General features: G+C 42.4%; 1 protein-coding gene across 8 annotated transcripts in view; it reads left to right on the top strand.

Annotated features, from left to right (window-relative positions):
* SYNE3 (spectrin repeat containing nuclear envelope family member 3) overlaps positions 1-15,663 on the top strand; it is a 93,516-nt gene that overhangs the window by 64,583 nt on the left and 13,270 nt on the right. For 7 of the 8 annotated variants that reach the window (XM_052783079.1, XM_052783082.1, XM_052783081.1 and 4 more), the window contains one exon: positions 14,016-14,476. In XM_052783079.1, the coding sequence (XP_052639039.1) occupies positions 14,016-14,213 (198 nt within the window). In that variant the 3' untranslated portion in view covers positions 14,214-14,476. Of the gene's footprint in view, positions 1-14,015; positions 14,477-15,663 lie in introns of those variants that run through there. The other variant, XM_052783075.1, reaches the window with a different exon arrangement.

Here is a 15,663-nt window from a genome sequence, read left to right as displayed (position 1 = left end):
TACTGGAATAACATAATGGCAGGCAGCAAACATTTGTCAATTAGGACTACAGCAAGAGCACCAAAAAAGCATTCGATGAGTTTTAAATAGCTACTAAACACAAACAAAGAGAAACAGCTCAGGGTGGGAAGGACCGAAGAACTGAAATACCTCATAAGCATGAAGGAAATGGCTCCCATTGCACCAACAAGTAATTTGCAGTTTCCCTTCAGCCAGTATGAATGTTGCAGTAACTTAACACCTTGCTCACTTCAGTGTGATTTTGCTGACTTCAGAGCCTTCATTCTATATTTAAACAGTGTCACTACAATGAGAATTCAAGTACTGTAGGCAGAGGTGTCTTTTTCATTCAGGCTAAGGCTTTTATCGGGATGTGAGCCTGTGTTCCCATAAGATTGTTGAGCACCACTTAAGAGAACAAGAAAATAATGTTGATCCCCTTTGGGTGCATCACTCTTCAGGTTGAGAGAAGGCAAAAAGCAAATCATCTGCAGAATTTGTGGCTTTGGAGTTTATTTTAAATTCAGATTTAACACCTAAAGTATGGCTAGAAATGAAAGAAAGATTAGGCAAAATATTTTTGTATGTTTTGAATATCCTTTCAAAACCATGGTGAAGGAAACCAACTACTCTGAGAGAATGGCTGATCCTGGGAGTTAATACCTGCAGAAAGTACACGTGGTTGGGGGCTGCATCACTGTACTTGCAACACCCAGTGAGTCTGCAAGCAATGGGATCAGGTTATCTCTAATTTGTCAGCTCCCTCATGCTTTCGGGTGACACAAAATCAGCAGTGGTGGCAGAATTTCAGCTATTTTTGGACTGATCTCTGCTTTCTGCAACATGAGGTCCCCAGTGACTCTGCTTGTCTCTCCTGTTTGAGCTGTTTGCAGCAGCAGCAGATCAACTTGGAGAAGGGGAAGACCCAGCTGCAGCCAGTCTCATTCCAGTGCCTTCTGTTTTCATTACATTTCTAGCCTGCATGGCCAAATGCTGGGCAGAGTAGAGCCTGCTACATGTATATTAATGTGCTTTTTTTCTGATAATTCATCCTTTGCTGAGGACATGCCCCAGCCACTGGTGCCCTTAGGAACAGCAGTGATTGCAATGTGAGCGACTTCTTGTTGATTAACAAAAAACAGTTGCAGGAAATTGCACTGGCTGCAGTGAATTTTTAGCAGGTGCCAATGACAGAGCAATGTAGATGGATATTTCTGCAGGGCACCTAGCACACCTGAGGACATAAGCAAATGCTCAGTAATAACTATGATAAATGTTACTTTCAAAGGTTGGCTCCCAGCTACATGAAAATATTCCATGAGCATTCTTAGCATAAATAGAAAGTCAAAGGCCCCTTATTTACAGGTCTAGGTAGCACTGTTCAATTTATTTTCTGGAGTGCTCAGAGTCATTACACTTCTTTGCTAAACAAATGATTCTGGCTTTATTGTTTGTACAAACAAAATAATTAGGATTCATTACATCAGTGGTCAGCTAATTGCTTCCTTTGAGATTCTGCTAAGAGTAATCTCCTATAGCACACAGGCAGAAGGAACGTGTAATTTAATCTTATTTAGAGACACCATTGATCTGGAGTCAATCAAATTAATGCAGTCATTCAGGAAACTGTGCAAAGCAGGAGCTGCCACAGCTTGCCAGGAAGAAAACAGTAATGCGCTCTGCTCGAGTGCAGATATGACAGGAATTCTTCATGGCAGAACGTCACATTACAGAAATGCACAGCATCGTGTGTACGTGCCTGTGTTACTGGTGCCTCTCTATTGAAAGTATGCGGCCCATTTGTTTTCCTGAAGTCCGGCTGTGTGTTAGCCACTTGAAATCTTCTGTACAATTACATTCTTAGTAAAATTGAAAAGACTCATTAAAAGGTATCTTTCCCTCAGTTTTCAGTATCTCTTTTATAGATATAGAAAATATCTCTCCATACTTTTTTCATCACTGTGCCTATAAGCCTGTGCCTGCTTGCTTTAGGAATTATACCATGGCCCAGACACAGGAAGAAGGGCATCTTACCATTCAAAATTAGCAGATAGACTTATTTTCCCTCAGCAGTGATGTTTGCTCAGAAAGGAAACTTAGGCAAAAAAAAAAATCTGAAAAATTCTGGCTCCCTCTTCCTAACTCTGACCCACTGTTAAGTATGCTGTGCCACACAGCATCATCCTCTTCCTTCTCCAGCAGGCCCACCAGCTTCATGTTACTGCACCTGTGAGACTGCCTGCCTGTCTGCGCTTATTTCTGTAGGTTTTGTGTTGTTTACCGATCTACATTACAGCTTTCCCAAATGCTAGAAAACAGGGACTCTTTGTTTTTCTTTTATCTGGTTCTGCCACTTCTGTGCCTTGCCAGTGCTCTCCCTCTACAGTAGTACTGGTGCAAGATGGAGAAGACATCTTGCTTCCCAGGACACCTGGTTCTTACTTTCTGTTAATGTTAACGTGATATTAGCTAGGTATGTGGTTGGTGGCCCCTGCTTTCTTTGCTGAAAAGATGTGTCCTTTAGTAGCCTACCATGTTGTGAAGTATTTGCAGATTTTCACTAAGGAGATAATTTAGAATTATTTTCTCAGCAGATATAATTTTACCTCCTAACTGAAAGGTAATGAGAGAGAGATTTATTGACGAATAGCAGAATGAAACCAATTTCCAGTATATACTTGAAAAATGTTTTTAACACTACTGCAGAAAGCACAGTAGGAGAAAAATCTTGTAATCGATACCTCAAATTGTATATGTATTAGTTTTTTAAAAGTAAGCAATCACATTTTTAAATTACTTAAATAAAATGCTAATAATATTCAAATTATATATGATGACTGCTGAAGTTTAAGAAAAGTTTAATCTTGACTTGAGAGAAGTCACTAGTAAAGCAGTTGGAAACATACATTGTTGACGTGATAAACCAGCTTTTGATGTCAGTACCTTCTTCTACAGGTTCCAGAACATGTTGTCTTCATCTCAGTTTTCATTCTTTCTATGGCCAATTTAATTAGTTTATTTCAAATTGCAAGGCTGAGTAGAAGTTGGAAATTGGGAGAAGTTTGGTTTACTTCTTTGCCTTCCTGAATAAATATAGAACACTGATGTCTCCTACTAAATTTCAGATACACTGACTGAAAAGTCATCCAGTTACTAGCTGCCAATAACTCTCCTTCTAAAAGTAGTACAGCATTGCTCTTAAGTACAAAATGTATTTATTGGGATAAAATGTATTGCTTATGAGTGTATTTAAAACTGGTGGAGTATTCCTGTGGTTTTAACTGAATTCAATTAAATTCAATGAGCAGCTCAGCCCCTCAGAGGTGCTCACTCACTCCCCTCACAGTGGCACGTGGGGGAGAATCGGAAGGGTAAAAGTGAGAAAACTCATGGGTGGAAGTAGAGACAGTTTAATAAGTAAAAGAAGGAAACAAAGAAAAACAAAACCAAGGAAAGCAAGTGATAAAAAAAACCAACAGTGGCTCACCATGAGCAAACCGATGCCCAACCAGTCCCCAAGCAACAGTATCCCTGGTAAAACTCTGCCCTGCCCTCCACCCCCCCCTAGTTTTTATTGCTGATTATGTTGTCATATGGTAGGAAATATCCCTTTGGTCAGTTGGGGTCAGCTGTCCTGGCTGTGTGCCCTCCAGCCTACTCACTGGCAGCAGTGTGAGAAGCAGAAAAGGCCTTGACTCTGTGTAAGCACTGCTCAACAACAACTATAACATGGGTGTGTTGTCAACACTGTTCTCATCGCAAATCTAAAACACAGCCCCATACGAGCTACTCTGAAGAAAGCTAACTCTATCCCAGGCAAAACTTGTACAATTTCTACCCCTTATTCCATACCATGTACATCATGCTCAGGTCCCACACTATCCAATACATGCTCATTAACCTGCCACACCCACCTTCCTGTCCTTTGATATATATACAGATATCATTCACTCAGGGTTACCCCTCTAAAATGTCCACAGAATGTCCTTTGAGTTCATTTAGTGTATGACTTTGGGCTCCATCTGTTGTAATGCTCATTCAGGACAGGAGAGAGTGTGTTGCGTTGGATTTTTGCACAGTGAAGCCAGCTCACATTGTGTCACTGCTGCACTTGCATGATGCAAGGTATCATCATTACAAAATTCATTCTTCATTAGTTCAAGTAACTCCTGCTGTAATAACTTTGACATATTGCAGCCACAGCAGTGGCAACATACAGCATCGCATAATGAGGGCATCATACAGCAGTAACATCATTCAACTCAAATCGTGGTTATTTTTACCCAAGAGTAAATCTCCTTGTTGTACACGTTGGACTTCCTCATCCTTTTGTATTACCCACCACGTACACCCAGGTCCTTGAGCAAAAGCAGTGCCACAAATGGGTTTGCCTTTTCCTGAGGAAAGATTAACCCAGACTGTCTTTCCCAGCCAGTTCCTTATGTGTACTATGGGAACTTTATCTCCCTCACAGTCCGCAGGGGTTTCAATTGAGCAGAGCCAAGTCAGTTGGCAGATCCTGTAGCGTTAACTGGCCAAGTGGCTTCTGCTAAATTTGTATCCCAATGCCTGAATGTCCCAGCACCCAAGATGCTGTTTGGTATGGGCAAGGAAGAAGACGTATTCTTTTTGGGTTGCTGTCACTGTTGGGGCAGCTGGCACAGGTGTGTAGGGAGGGAGTGAGATTCTCTTCAAATTCCTGGAGTTGGCTGGCCAGTTCCTCCACAGTTGGTGCCTCCATGTCTGTCCAGCTTATTATTGCCAGAGTGCTGGTGTATGATGTTGGTGCACTCGCACGAACTTCCGCCACCTGGTCCGTGTGCACTGGACTTCATCTGGGTCTTTGGATGCCTGGTTGTTGTCCAGGTTGCTGTCCTGTTGTCCAGATCACCTCCACCACAGCTAATTCTCTCAGATACTGGATACCTCTCTCGGTGGTCCACTTGCCTTGGTTACTCAAGGTCTTCCTTGAAGGAATTTCCTTCACGCTTGGCAGGAGCCACCTCCAGAGGCCAAGGACAGCTGCCCCTTCCCTTTGTCAATGGCCTTGTCCCTAGCAAGTGACAACAGCTGCTGGGCTTCCTTACTCTCTAATTCCTGACTATTGGCCCCAGTATCCAACATTGGAGCAACCAGCTAATAATTTGCTCACCTGCGTGACTGCTGAAATCTTTTTGCATATTTCACAACTCACTTAGGGACAGGGCTCGGGTGGTTTCTGGCTCGTTTATGATTTCAGTCTCTTCCCCTTCCTTTTCTTGTGACTGCTCTGCTGCAGAACAGGCTGTCTCTTCTGAGTCTTCCTCCTGCTCCCTCCTACGAGAAGCTTCTTCCTCCCTTACTGAATGAGTTGACTTCCGCTTCCATTGTTTCTTCTTGACTATACGGGTGACTGATATAGATGAGGGTTGGGTCTCTGGTTTATCCCTAGTGTTTGTCTGTATGTCTGCAGATCTTTCTTCCCCTTGAGGGTGCTGAGCAATGTCCAGTAGTGCTCAGTAGACAGAGGCCAGGTCCCAGCACAGTGCTGTAAGTTGCATCTCTTTGGCACTGCCAGGGGCAGAGTATCCTTTTTTCAAATTCTGTCAGTTTATCAGGATCCCGCACTTGTTCAGGGGTGAAGTCCCAGACCCCTGGAGGTGACAACCGTTCTACATACCTGCCCATATTCTCACACACACCTTGCCACCTATAACCACACTGCCTCAGGGCATATCTCTGTGTGGTATTCCTAAATAGTTGTTTAACCTTAGGAAAAGCCAGAAACAGATTCCTGAGACATACTAATAGGAGCATTTTAATTATGCAAGGATGTTCAAGATACTGAAGAGTTATTTTAACAAGGCAGAAAACATCTACTGCACAGGAGAAGAAGGGGAAGGTGTCATTCTTTGTTTCCTCCACAAACTGGCTCTTGGAGAAGGGTAAATACGTAATTGTTAATTGTCTCCATGAGATGGTTCCTGAAGTACAGGGATGGCATCAAGGCAAGGCCCAAACACCAGATTAGGCTCAAGGCCAGTGCTTTTATCATGGTTTTCCCAGGCAAAACACAATCAAGTGCTGCACAGCACAGCACACTGCAAAAGCCAAAACCAGCCTTTAACAAGCTCTCAAATTTGATGTACGCACAAAAAAGGGAGCGTGGCATAGATCAGATACAAGAGAACAAATAAGGCAACATTGCAACCAGCAACTGTTAAACAGATGTAATAATTGTAAGTTCCCTCTAACACGCTATGGTCAAATTTGTTGTTATCTCAAACTTTTTGAGCACCACGTTGGGTGCTAAAAAGGACTGTTGTGTCACTTTCCCCGCAGTGGGATGGGGGAGAGAATTGGAAGGGTAAAGGTGAGAAAACTCGTGGGCTGAGATAAAGACAGTTAAATAAGTAAAGAAGGAAACAGAAAAACAAAACCAAGAAAAACAAGTCATGCAAAAAGCCTCAAGGGCTCACCGCCAGCTGACTGATACCCAGCCAGTACCTGAACAACAGCAACCCTGTCAAAACTCTGCCCCCCGCTCTAGTTTTTATTGCTGAGCACAATGTCATACGGTAAGAAATACCCCTTTGGTCATTTGGGGTCAGCTGTCCCGGCTGTGTCCCCTCCCAACTTCTTGTGCCCCCCCCAGCCTACTCGCTGGTGAGGCATTGTGAGAAGCAGAAAAGGCCTTGGCTCTGTGTAAGCACTGCTCAGCAAGAACTGAAACACGGGTGTGTTATCAACACTGTTTTCATCACAAATACAAAACACAGCCCCATACAAGCTACTCTGAAGAAAATTATCTTAGCCAAAACTAGTACAACTGGCTTAAAAACCTTTCACCCTGGTCTGAACCTTTTGCAAATACTTCGCTTGTCATATTTAAGAAACTAAGTGTAACTCGCTGCTTGCTGCTGGATATGAAAATGTGCTTCAAAATTACCTCACTGAAAGGTTGACCTTCCGTATTCTCATAACATGGAACTAAGGTATTTTTAGTGACCCATCTGACCTACCACTTTACTAATCTTCCACAGTGCTTCCTAACTTTTATCACATGTCAAACACTTTGCAGATAAAAAGAAAGTAGTTTCCACTGCTTATGTGCTGAAGATGGGATGAAACCAGAGACTTTTTCTGCTTGCTTAGGCCTGGAGAATTATAGAAATCAGTGCTACTTTAACAGATCAGGCTGTAGCCCTTGTCCTGTGGCATGCTTCTCCTAAAAGCATGTCATGTTGTATATGCACACAGAAGCTAACCTTTATAAATCCGTTTCTGTCATAATAGCATATGGCACAGTACCTAGTTCTAAGTGACTTTGCAGCAGAAATTCTGAAATATCTGCCATATGTGACTGCTGAAATCTCAGATACAAACTGCTGGCTTTTCCTTGTTTTCTGTTTCTTTTAAATGAAGCCTTCATCAAAGATTCTAGCTTATCATCCAGCCGTGTTGAGGCACTCCAGAATCTCCCCTAAGGGAGAAAAAAATAGCCTGTAATTTGCCTGTATACTTACTTATTTATGTACACACACTTAGGCTTTTCAGAATTGAAAAGAACGTTAAGGTTGCAAAGTTAAGCAATTTGAAGATAGAAAATGTCAGAGCTAAAATTGCCTGTGTGACCTCAGTTAACCTTCCTTCAGCACATTCATTCTGGTAGCTCTTTATGAGATGGAGAATTATAAGCACAGGACGCAAAGGGGTCCCAGCCATCCTTACTCATTCCTCACTGCTGGTTGCCTAACCTGGGCAGTGTTTGCATTTAGGAAAGTACAGTTCTGAACCCTCACTGTCATTTTGCAGAGGCCACATAACCTCTGATCGACAGTATCCAACTTTTAGTTCCTGCTGTGGTGTATGGGAATGAGCCACAGCTTTGCCCAAGAGAATGTTGGATGCTCAGTTCTATGGCTACAGTAGTATCCGACTCCCCCAAATTATTTCCCTCTTGAAAAGACCAGCTGTGATTTGCAATATGTTGCATATCTTACAGAGGGATACTCATGGCTCCGAGTTGAGAACTGATGAGGAGCCCAGCTCCAAACTATCGCATGTTGAGGTAAAAGTCCAATTTGCTTTGGTTCGAGAGAGCAGCCCGCACTCCCCCTGGAGCTGATCTCTTCTTGCTCACAATAACCTGCCTCTGTGAGTGGCGACTGATTTAGTACCCAGTGGGATCTCAAGTGGCAGAAACCCAGGGCCTCTCGGAGGCAAAATATCACTGATAAGGCAACTGCTTTACCAAAAAAAGCGATGGTGCACAATGGTGGCACGCTCCTATTCAGAATGAAAGGAACATACGGTAAGCTGCTGTTAACAGCCTTCCAGGTGGCTTTGCTTATTCTTAGAGGAATAACGAAGTGGTAGAATTCATACCTATGTAGGTTATCCTTTCCAAGGCCTATCCTTCTTATTAAGATGTACTTCCTCTGTATCTGTTGCTATAGTTTAAGCCCATTATGTTGTGATCTGCCCACTGTGGAGGTAGGCCTGCATTCATCCTGTCTAAGCATTTAACTCAGGGGTTTACAAAATCATGCATGGTGCAGAGAGTGTAGATGGGGGTTGACTCTCCATCTCTTCCCCAAGAAAGAACTAGGAGCCAGGTTCAAAGCTAACATAAGGGGTTTGTTCTTCATGCCAGGCAGCTGACCTGTGGAACTCCTTGCTAAAGGATATTGAGGACTTTTAAAGTTTGTATAGGTCGAAGGGGAAACTGGAAGTGTCTGGAAGAAAGATTCACTGAGTGTTAACTAGATGGACAAGCTACATCAGGCTCAGGAAAATGCCTGAGCTGAAGGCAGTTGGAGGCTGAGAATATTAAGGAGAAATTATTTATGCTTGCCTTTAGTATCTACGCATCTGCACCGATTGCTGTAGAATATAGGATACTAGAGCTGGGTACAGCACTGGGATGAAGCAGCATGGATGTTAGTGTCTTTGTATAGTGTCTGTAGGACGCTGGGGCATTGGTCCCTTTATCCATGGGGAGAGCAGGAGTTTTCAGACAGCAGTGCATTTCCCAGGATAGTCTCTCAGAGAAACGTTCTAAAGTAAGAGGAATGAATCCAGACTAAATCTTTTTTCTCTGCTGGATCACTGATTCGGTGGTGCAGGTTTGATTTTTGTCAGGCGTGCTGGTGACATACAAGCAGCAGCAAAAACCCACTAATGAGCATGGTATATTCCTTTGCTCCCTCAAATAGCTAGATTAACTGTGTGTTTTCATATATCCTGGAATGCGGTCAATAGCAAACCAGGGAGTGCGCTGATTTTTAGCAAAACACTTCAGCAACTTACACAGGAATATTATGTAGCAAGTTCTGAAGTGCTTTTCTGCTGTTTCCCATCCAAGTGATTTTTCACGGTGCATTTGGTAAGGAGTTATTAACTGCAAACAGATTTAAGTGCTGAGGACTCCCTAGATCTAAACCGATGCTTGTCATTCAAACGCCCCAACATGAATCAAGCACAAATGTGAATGTTCACAGCCAGTGCAGTTCATTTGGTAACAAGCATGCATTTAGCATTACACAAAACACAGCCGTCTACTCCTTGACAGTCGTTGCTTGTCCTGGTATTTTGAGGGAGAAGGGGGAGGACATTTGTCCTTGATGGTGAACTTTGAAAGTATATTTTCTTTTAAAATGTCAACCTATTCCTTTTCCATGTGTGTTTCAAAAATGTCTCTGACACTTTGGCTCGATACCCAGGTATTCCAGCTGTTATTCTAAGATGGTGGAAATTAAAGTTCTGTTGACTTCACTGGAGCTTTGCCAGTTTTCCTCAGAGGAAGATTTGGTTTCAGAATATTTTGTGGAACCTAGACCTGACACATGCACTGCTGGCACTGTGGGTGCTGGGTAGTAGCTGTATTGATGCCAGTAGCTGGAATGATTAGGGAAGGGGAATTCGACTGCATAGCAAGGGTTGTGGTTCCCACCTTTGATCTCATATGGAAATGAAATGTTCAAACTGTCTTCTGCAAAGGTGGAACTGTGTCAGACTGTCCTTTTCTAACCAAGAATGATGTGCTAAAGGGTTGGGAGTACTGTCCTGAGTCCAAGTAGACTCGTACAGCCCTGATCACTCTGAGCCCAGCAGGGCAGAGGTTTGAACCTTGACCTCCTGAATTACCTGTTGGTGCCATAGTCTCAGGTCACCACAGCCTGAAAGCATCTCTCTCTCACAGCACAGACCTAAAAAAATACTTTGACTTAGTCTTAGAAAAATTGAAGTGCTGCTTTTTTCACACTCAGAGAGGGAGTCAGTGCCCAAAACCTTCCCTGCTTTTTCCATCTGTATCATCTCTCCTATTACAAGTTACTGTGTCTCCTTCAAAATTTTCTATCCTTTAACACCTCTAGTAGTACTACCACGAAAAAAACCCCCAACCTATCACCAATTGTTCCAGCAAGCACAAAGCAACAGAACTAATGCAGGTTTCATGTGCACAAGAACCTGGGCATATAAGTAATGAATCCATTTGTAAGGGTACCTGCTGAACTCCGTGAATAAGTAGTTCCCAATCCTGACTTTATTTAGTTTTCTCTGTGCATAAACCTGCTGCAGACACTGAAGTTAATGGTAGATCTCCCATGCATTTCAGTGTGTGCAGGTTGGGGACCTCATATATTAAGGGCTTATCATTGCAAATTTGCTGAAAGCACCAAACCCTCACAGCTCATGTGTGCCCCATCTGCAGTCCTGCAGAGACATCATAATACCATGTTTGCAATAGCACAGTCATTCCCATGGCAACAAATGGAGTCAGAAATACAAGACTCCAACCTTGCTGTGTGATCAAACAAAACAGAGAAACTGGGCAGCAAAGACAGAAGTTCATGAAACACAAATGCCTATAAACTCAGCAAGCAGGTAGGAGAGAAGCAGCAGATAAAGACAAAATATTTCTCCTTCTCTGAAGTTCTGCCCCCAGGCAAATGTCCCTCCACAGATTTTTCTAATGCTAGGATCTGCTATGGTTAGCCTGAGTATCTTACCCTGCAGAAAGCTCCAAGGAGAGCAAAAAATATCTTTTTAATAAAGCCATTTCACATTAATTCTTTCTGGAGAATGAGCTTTCAAAAGCAATACTATTTACAGCTCCTTCTAGTAGATCTAAACCCAAGGCACTTACTTAATAAATAACACTTCAATCTCATCCCATTCCTTAGAGTTGCATAAATAGTCTTTGCTTTAGAGATCAGGGCAGAGTTAGTGACCTGCTCTGAATCAAATGCTGGATCAGTAAAAGAATTGGGGTAGGAACAACACGAGTAGCTAATTGGCAGTGTGGTCATCATAGGAAGCCAATGACAAACCTGAGCTACCATAAGACCCCTGCTCCCTGGGCTGTGACAGGAACAGAGATGAGGCACAGCTGGAAAAGCCCACTATTTCCCACCAGTTCATAGGCAGAAGGAGATAACTGGGAAGACAGGTGTTGCAGCTGGTGTGGTAATGAAAGAATAGTTTCAGGTTGAAGTAGCTTTCAAAACCAATGCTAAAGGATTGACAGCTGTAGAGCAAAAGTTTTAGGTGCTGCTAGGAAGACTGGTAGTCCTTCTCACAATTGTCAGTGAGAGGTGGACTTCTAATTCCCAGTTTGAGTTTGTGAGAACATTTTTGAGACTTCCAGCCATAATGAACTATTGAACAGTCAGTCGCAGGATCCTACCCTTTAACAACATCAGCATTCAGTCTTCTTATGTCTTAGAGGTAGCAGAAGGAGCATGGTTTGAACTGTCCCAAGGCAGAGGTGAGACTGATCTGATCTTCCATCAACAGAACTACACCTATTAATGCATACAAACAAACTTGTCCATAGCTTCTGGAACCTGGAAAGGGCCTTCTTCCTTATAGATGGGACACTATAATAAATGTATTTGTCATATTGCTGCATATTATGGATGCAATGGATAATTAAGAATGAGAAATGGTCAATGAAAACAAGCTGTCAGTGACAGCCCATTGGTTTATACTGATTACGCCAAGGAGTGGCTGTTTCATGGCATTACAGAGACAAGCCCAGAAAGCTCTGACCAAGAGCTGTGGCTGTTGCCCTTACACATAACGGTTTTAGCATTGACTATGAACACAGAAGCCCTGCAGGTTTTGTTCAGCCAATAGGCTGATGAAATCCAGGGGAGATGAAGGATTTCAGGTCTGGACTCCAGGACTAGAGAAAGGAAAGTCCTGTTAGTACAGCTACTTACGCCTGGTACTTTGACTAGTGTTTGAGAACAGATCACAGTAGGAGCAGATGACTCCTGTGATGCAGCCAGGTTGGTGAAGCTTTGATTTTGTGGATAAATGCTAGCTGTACCCAGAGAAGTTGCCCAACAGTGCTTAAAGTCTGTCCCACTTACACCCTGACAAGTACTCATTGCCCACTAACTACTGACAGTTCCAGTGTCCAGGGACATGAGTTTTCATTGGCCTCAGTGAGCAAGTTACAACTCAGGTACTGTGGGCCAGAAATGACAGAGCAAGCAGCTGTTGCTTTGCTGCCTCTACATCTGCCTGACACAACAATTAAATCTCATCAGCCATTTGATATAATGGAAGCAAACCAACTACAACAGAAGAAGGATTTCACAGCACAACTGTCTCATGATCTCTTAACTGCAGCTATATATTTGCCTTCATAATTCTGTAAGCATATAGAGCTACAAGAGACTGAGAAATTTAGAAAGCAGTGGAAGAGATCCTTAAAAAGTAGCAAAAGATGTAAGTAATTTTCTCTACCATCATTCTGCTCCTTATCTTCTCTGCTGGTGTTTCCCGTGGACTATTCATGGCAGTGCTATAGTGGGACAAAGGCATTGCCTGTTAAGTCAAGCATCCAGTAGAGGCCAGAAGCCCTGATTTTGCTGCAGCACTGAGATCACCTGTGGCTTGAACACAACAAATTAACTTCCTTTTGTGGAAAATGTGGGTCTCACTTCAGTGGGTGTTCTGTATTGATATTTGTGATGTAGGTTGGTGCCTAATGTTGTAGCCACATTGAGTGTTATTTCTATGTTCTAAGTATAAATCCACGTTAGATGAAATTAATGGATTATTGACCCCTCTTTTTCAGGACTCCCTTACAGATAGTTGACTTGGCCTTTTTTTTTTTTTTTGTGAAACATGCATAGTTCTGCTCATTGGCAGGAGATATCCAGGAATCTGGCCAGTGGAAATCTTACTTCTTAATTAATCTTTTCAGAATTCTTTAGCCCCAAATATGTTCTCTCCTGGTCATACTAATCCATATTAAATTCATGAGGTTAACTGAGCAACTCTAGATTTGCACCAGCATAAAGTGTGATGGGACTTATTGTGTGTCCCTCCCATGGCTGCTCAGCAATAAATGTGACTTTAATTTCTTCTTCACTGTCAGTGTTGTGTTTTCTCTCTAAAACAGTCTAAGGTGGGCCTGGTAAAGTGTAAGAGGTATTGAGGCAGGCTGCACTGCAGGGCCTTTTTTCTGACCTCCAGCCTCATGGACCCCAGAGTCAGGATCCAAAGAGTATATTGCAGCTGGGGAGGTGACTGCGAGCTGGATGAGCTGCAAACAAAGCTCCTTTCTGCTGATGGAGAGCAGAAGGCTGGGTCCTCTCTTGCAGGCATCAGCACTCTCATTTTACTGACAGGAGAGTTACTAACGCAGACCTTCTGTGCTGAACGCTGTCTGTGAGGAGACCAGTTGGCAGCTTTGGCGTGAGCATTTGTAACCACCACTTTGTAATTGGAAAATGGACTCGGAGGCGATTGTTTTCTTCTGCTACAAATTCAGCAGTGTTTTCCTGCTAGAAGACAACAGTTTGCAGCAGGGAATTCTTTAAGAGAGTGAAATATTCTCCTAAAGGAAACAATCAGTCAGCTGCAGCATACCAAGCACCCAGGCTGGATCCCAGGGCAGGTTGTGCTCTGGACAAGTTGGGTTGTTCTGCCCAAACCTGGCAGTTTGATGTATTTGAAATGCACCTCCCCAGGTCTTTATTTTTCTGAGTTGCTCTTTGGTTTGTGTCTTTCAGAAGCGCTCTGGAGGCATTTGCTCATTCCTGCATCGGGTGTGCTGGGCAGCACTACCGTTGCAACTGCTCCTCTTGCTCCTCCTGCTCCTGGCCTTCCTCCTGCCCCTGGCAGAGGAGACCCACAGCTGCACGCTGGCCAACAACTTTGCTCGGTCCTTCAACCTGATGCTGAGATACGACGGCCCACCTCCAACCTAACTTCTTGGCGTGGCATGAGGTGACTCTCAGAAATATAGACTCTTTTTTTTTTAACGATTTCAAGTATTGTAGATTTTAGGGCTTCTAACAAGGCCATCATATCAACTGGATAGGTCACATAAATGCAACATAAGATTAGTCCACTTTAATCAGGTTTTTGAGCAAATTTAATATTTTTACAATATTTTATTATAATATTTATAATGTATATATAGAGATTGTGTATGTGTATGTATGTACAGAGATAGATAGAGATATATATATATATAAAAAGAAATGCATACCTGTGGTCAAACTAACATCTGCCATCCACTCATCCACTGTTTGGAGATAATCCTGCAATATTTCTGTTTCTGCCATCTTTCAGCAAGGAATACTGAATGTTGGTTTCGTTGTGGGGCTTTTGGGTGATTTTTAAATCAAATTTTTGTTGTTTACAACCAAAGCCAGACCAAGTATGAGAAGATGCAGGCATGCAGAAGAGTGCAAATTGGAGAGCAGATAGAGTCGTGTTTGAATACAGTGGTTGACATTCAGCCCAAGGAAAATTGGGACTATTCTATTTGAAATCTTGAGCTCTTTTTTTCAGTATCTGGATGCAGGGATTGCAGAAGGTAATGGAAATGTTTCCACTGACTTCAGTATGAGTGGGGGTGGACCTCTTCTTGTTCTCATTTTTTACCAGATTTCTTTCCAGTTACTGTGTTCTCCAGCCCACCTGAATCAGGAGAGGTAGAATACAGTAGGAAGAAAGCTGGGAAAAGAGAATATATATTTTTTTAACATCTCTGTAACAGGAGAACTTTTTAAATCAGGTCATAATTTTCTGAACAAGTTCGTGAACACTGAACAAAACCTTATATCAGTGGTCTTGTCTTTAAAAAGCAGTGGGGTTTTTTGTTTGTGGTTTTTTGTGGGTTTGTTTTTTTTTTTACTTTATAAAAAGGCATTTGGTAATGGATCATAAAGCCTGAACAGTGGGATGCAGCCTGGCTCAGTGTCAGCAAAGCAACAGTTGAAGTATTTTAATAATACCACCCTGGAAACAAGATTCCTTCCTAGGATGTTTTTATATTAATGGTTTGTTGAACTGATGTAAACTGATTGTATCAAAGACAGTCAAGCATAGATTTCTATATAGTCTAAACTCTTAAGATGATGACAACTTGTCGTTTATTTACCTGACCTTATGCCTGAATGTACATTTTAACATTGCCTTTTAATGTAAAAGCAATTCTCACTTTACTGTGATGAAACCATTCTTAGTGGTGTTTTACCTAACTGACTCCTGAGAGAAAAGGTAATTTCTAAAATTTTGTGCCATTTCTGAGAGCTATTCCTTATTGTCTCATGTTTTTAGCCACAGTAGTAATCATGCAAAAAAAAATTAACAGAAGAAACAGTTACTTTTCCCATCCTGGCTATGTTGCAGGAGGAACTTGTCTTCTGG

The sequence above is a fragment of the Harpia harpyja genome, chromosome 3 (assembly GCF_026419915.1).
Source record: "Harpia harpyja isolate bHarHar1 chromosome 3, bHarHar1 primary haplotype, whole genome shotgun sequence".
In the NCBI taxonomy this organism is placed as follows: Eukaryota; Metazoa; Chordata; class Aves; order Accipitriformes; family Accipitridae; genus Harpia; species Harpia harpyja.
The sequence above is the reverse complement of the archived record's forward strand: the minus strand, read 5'-3'. Positions and strand labels throughout refer to the sequence as shown.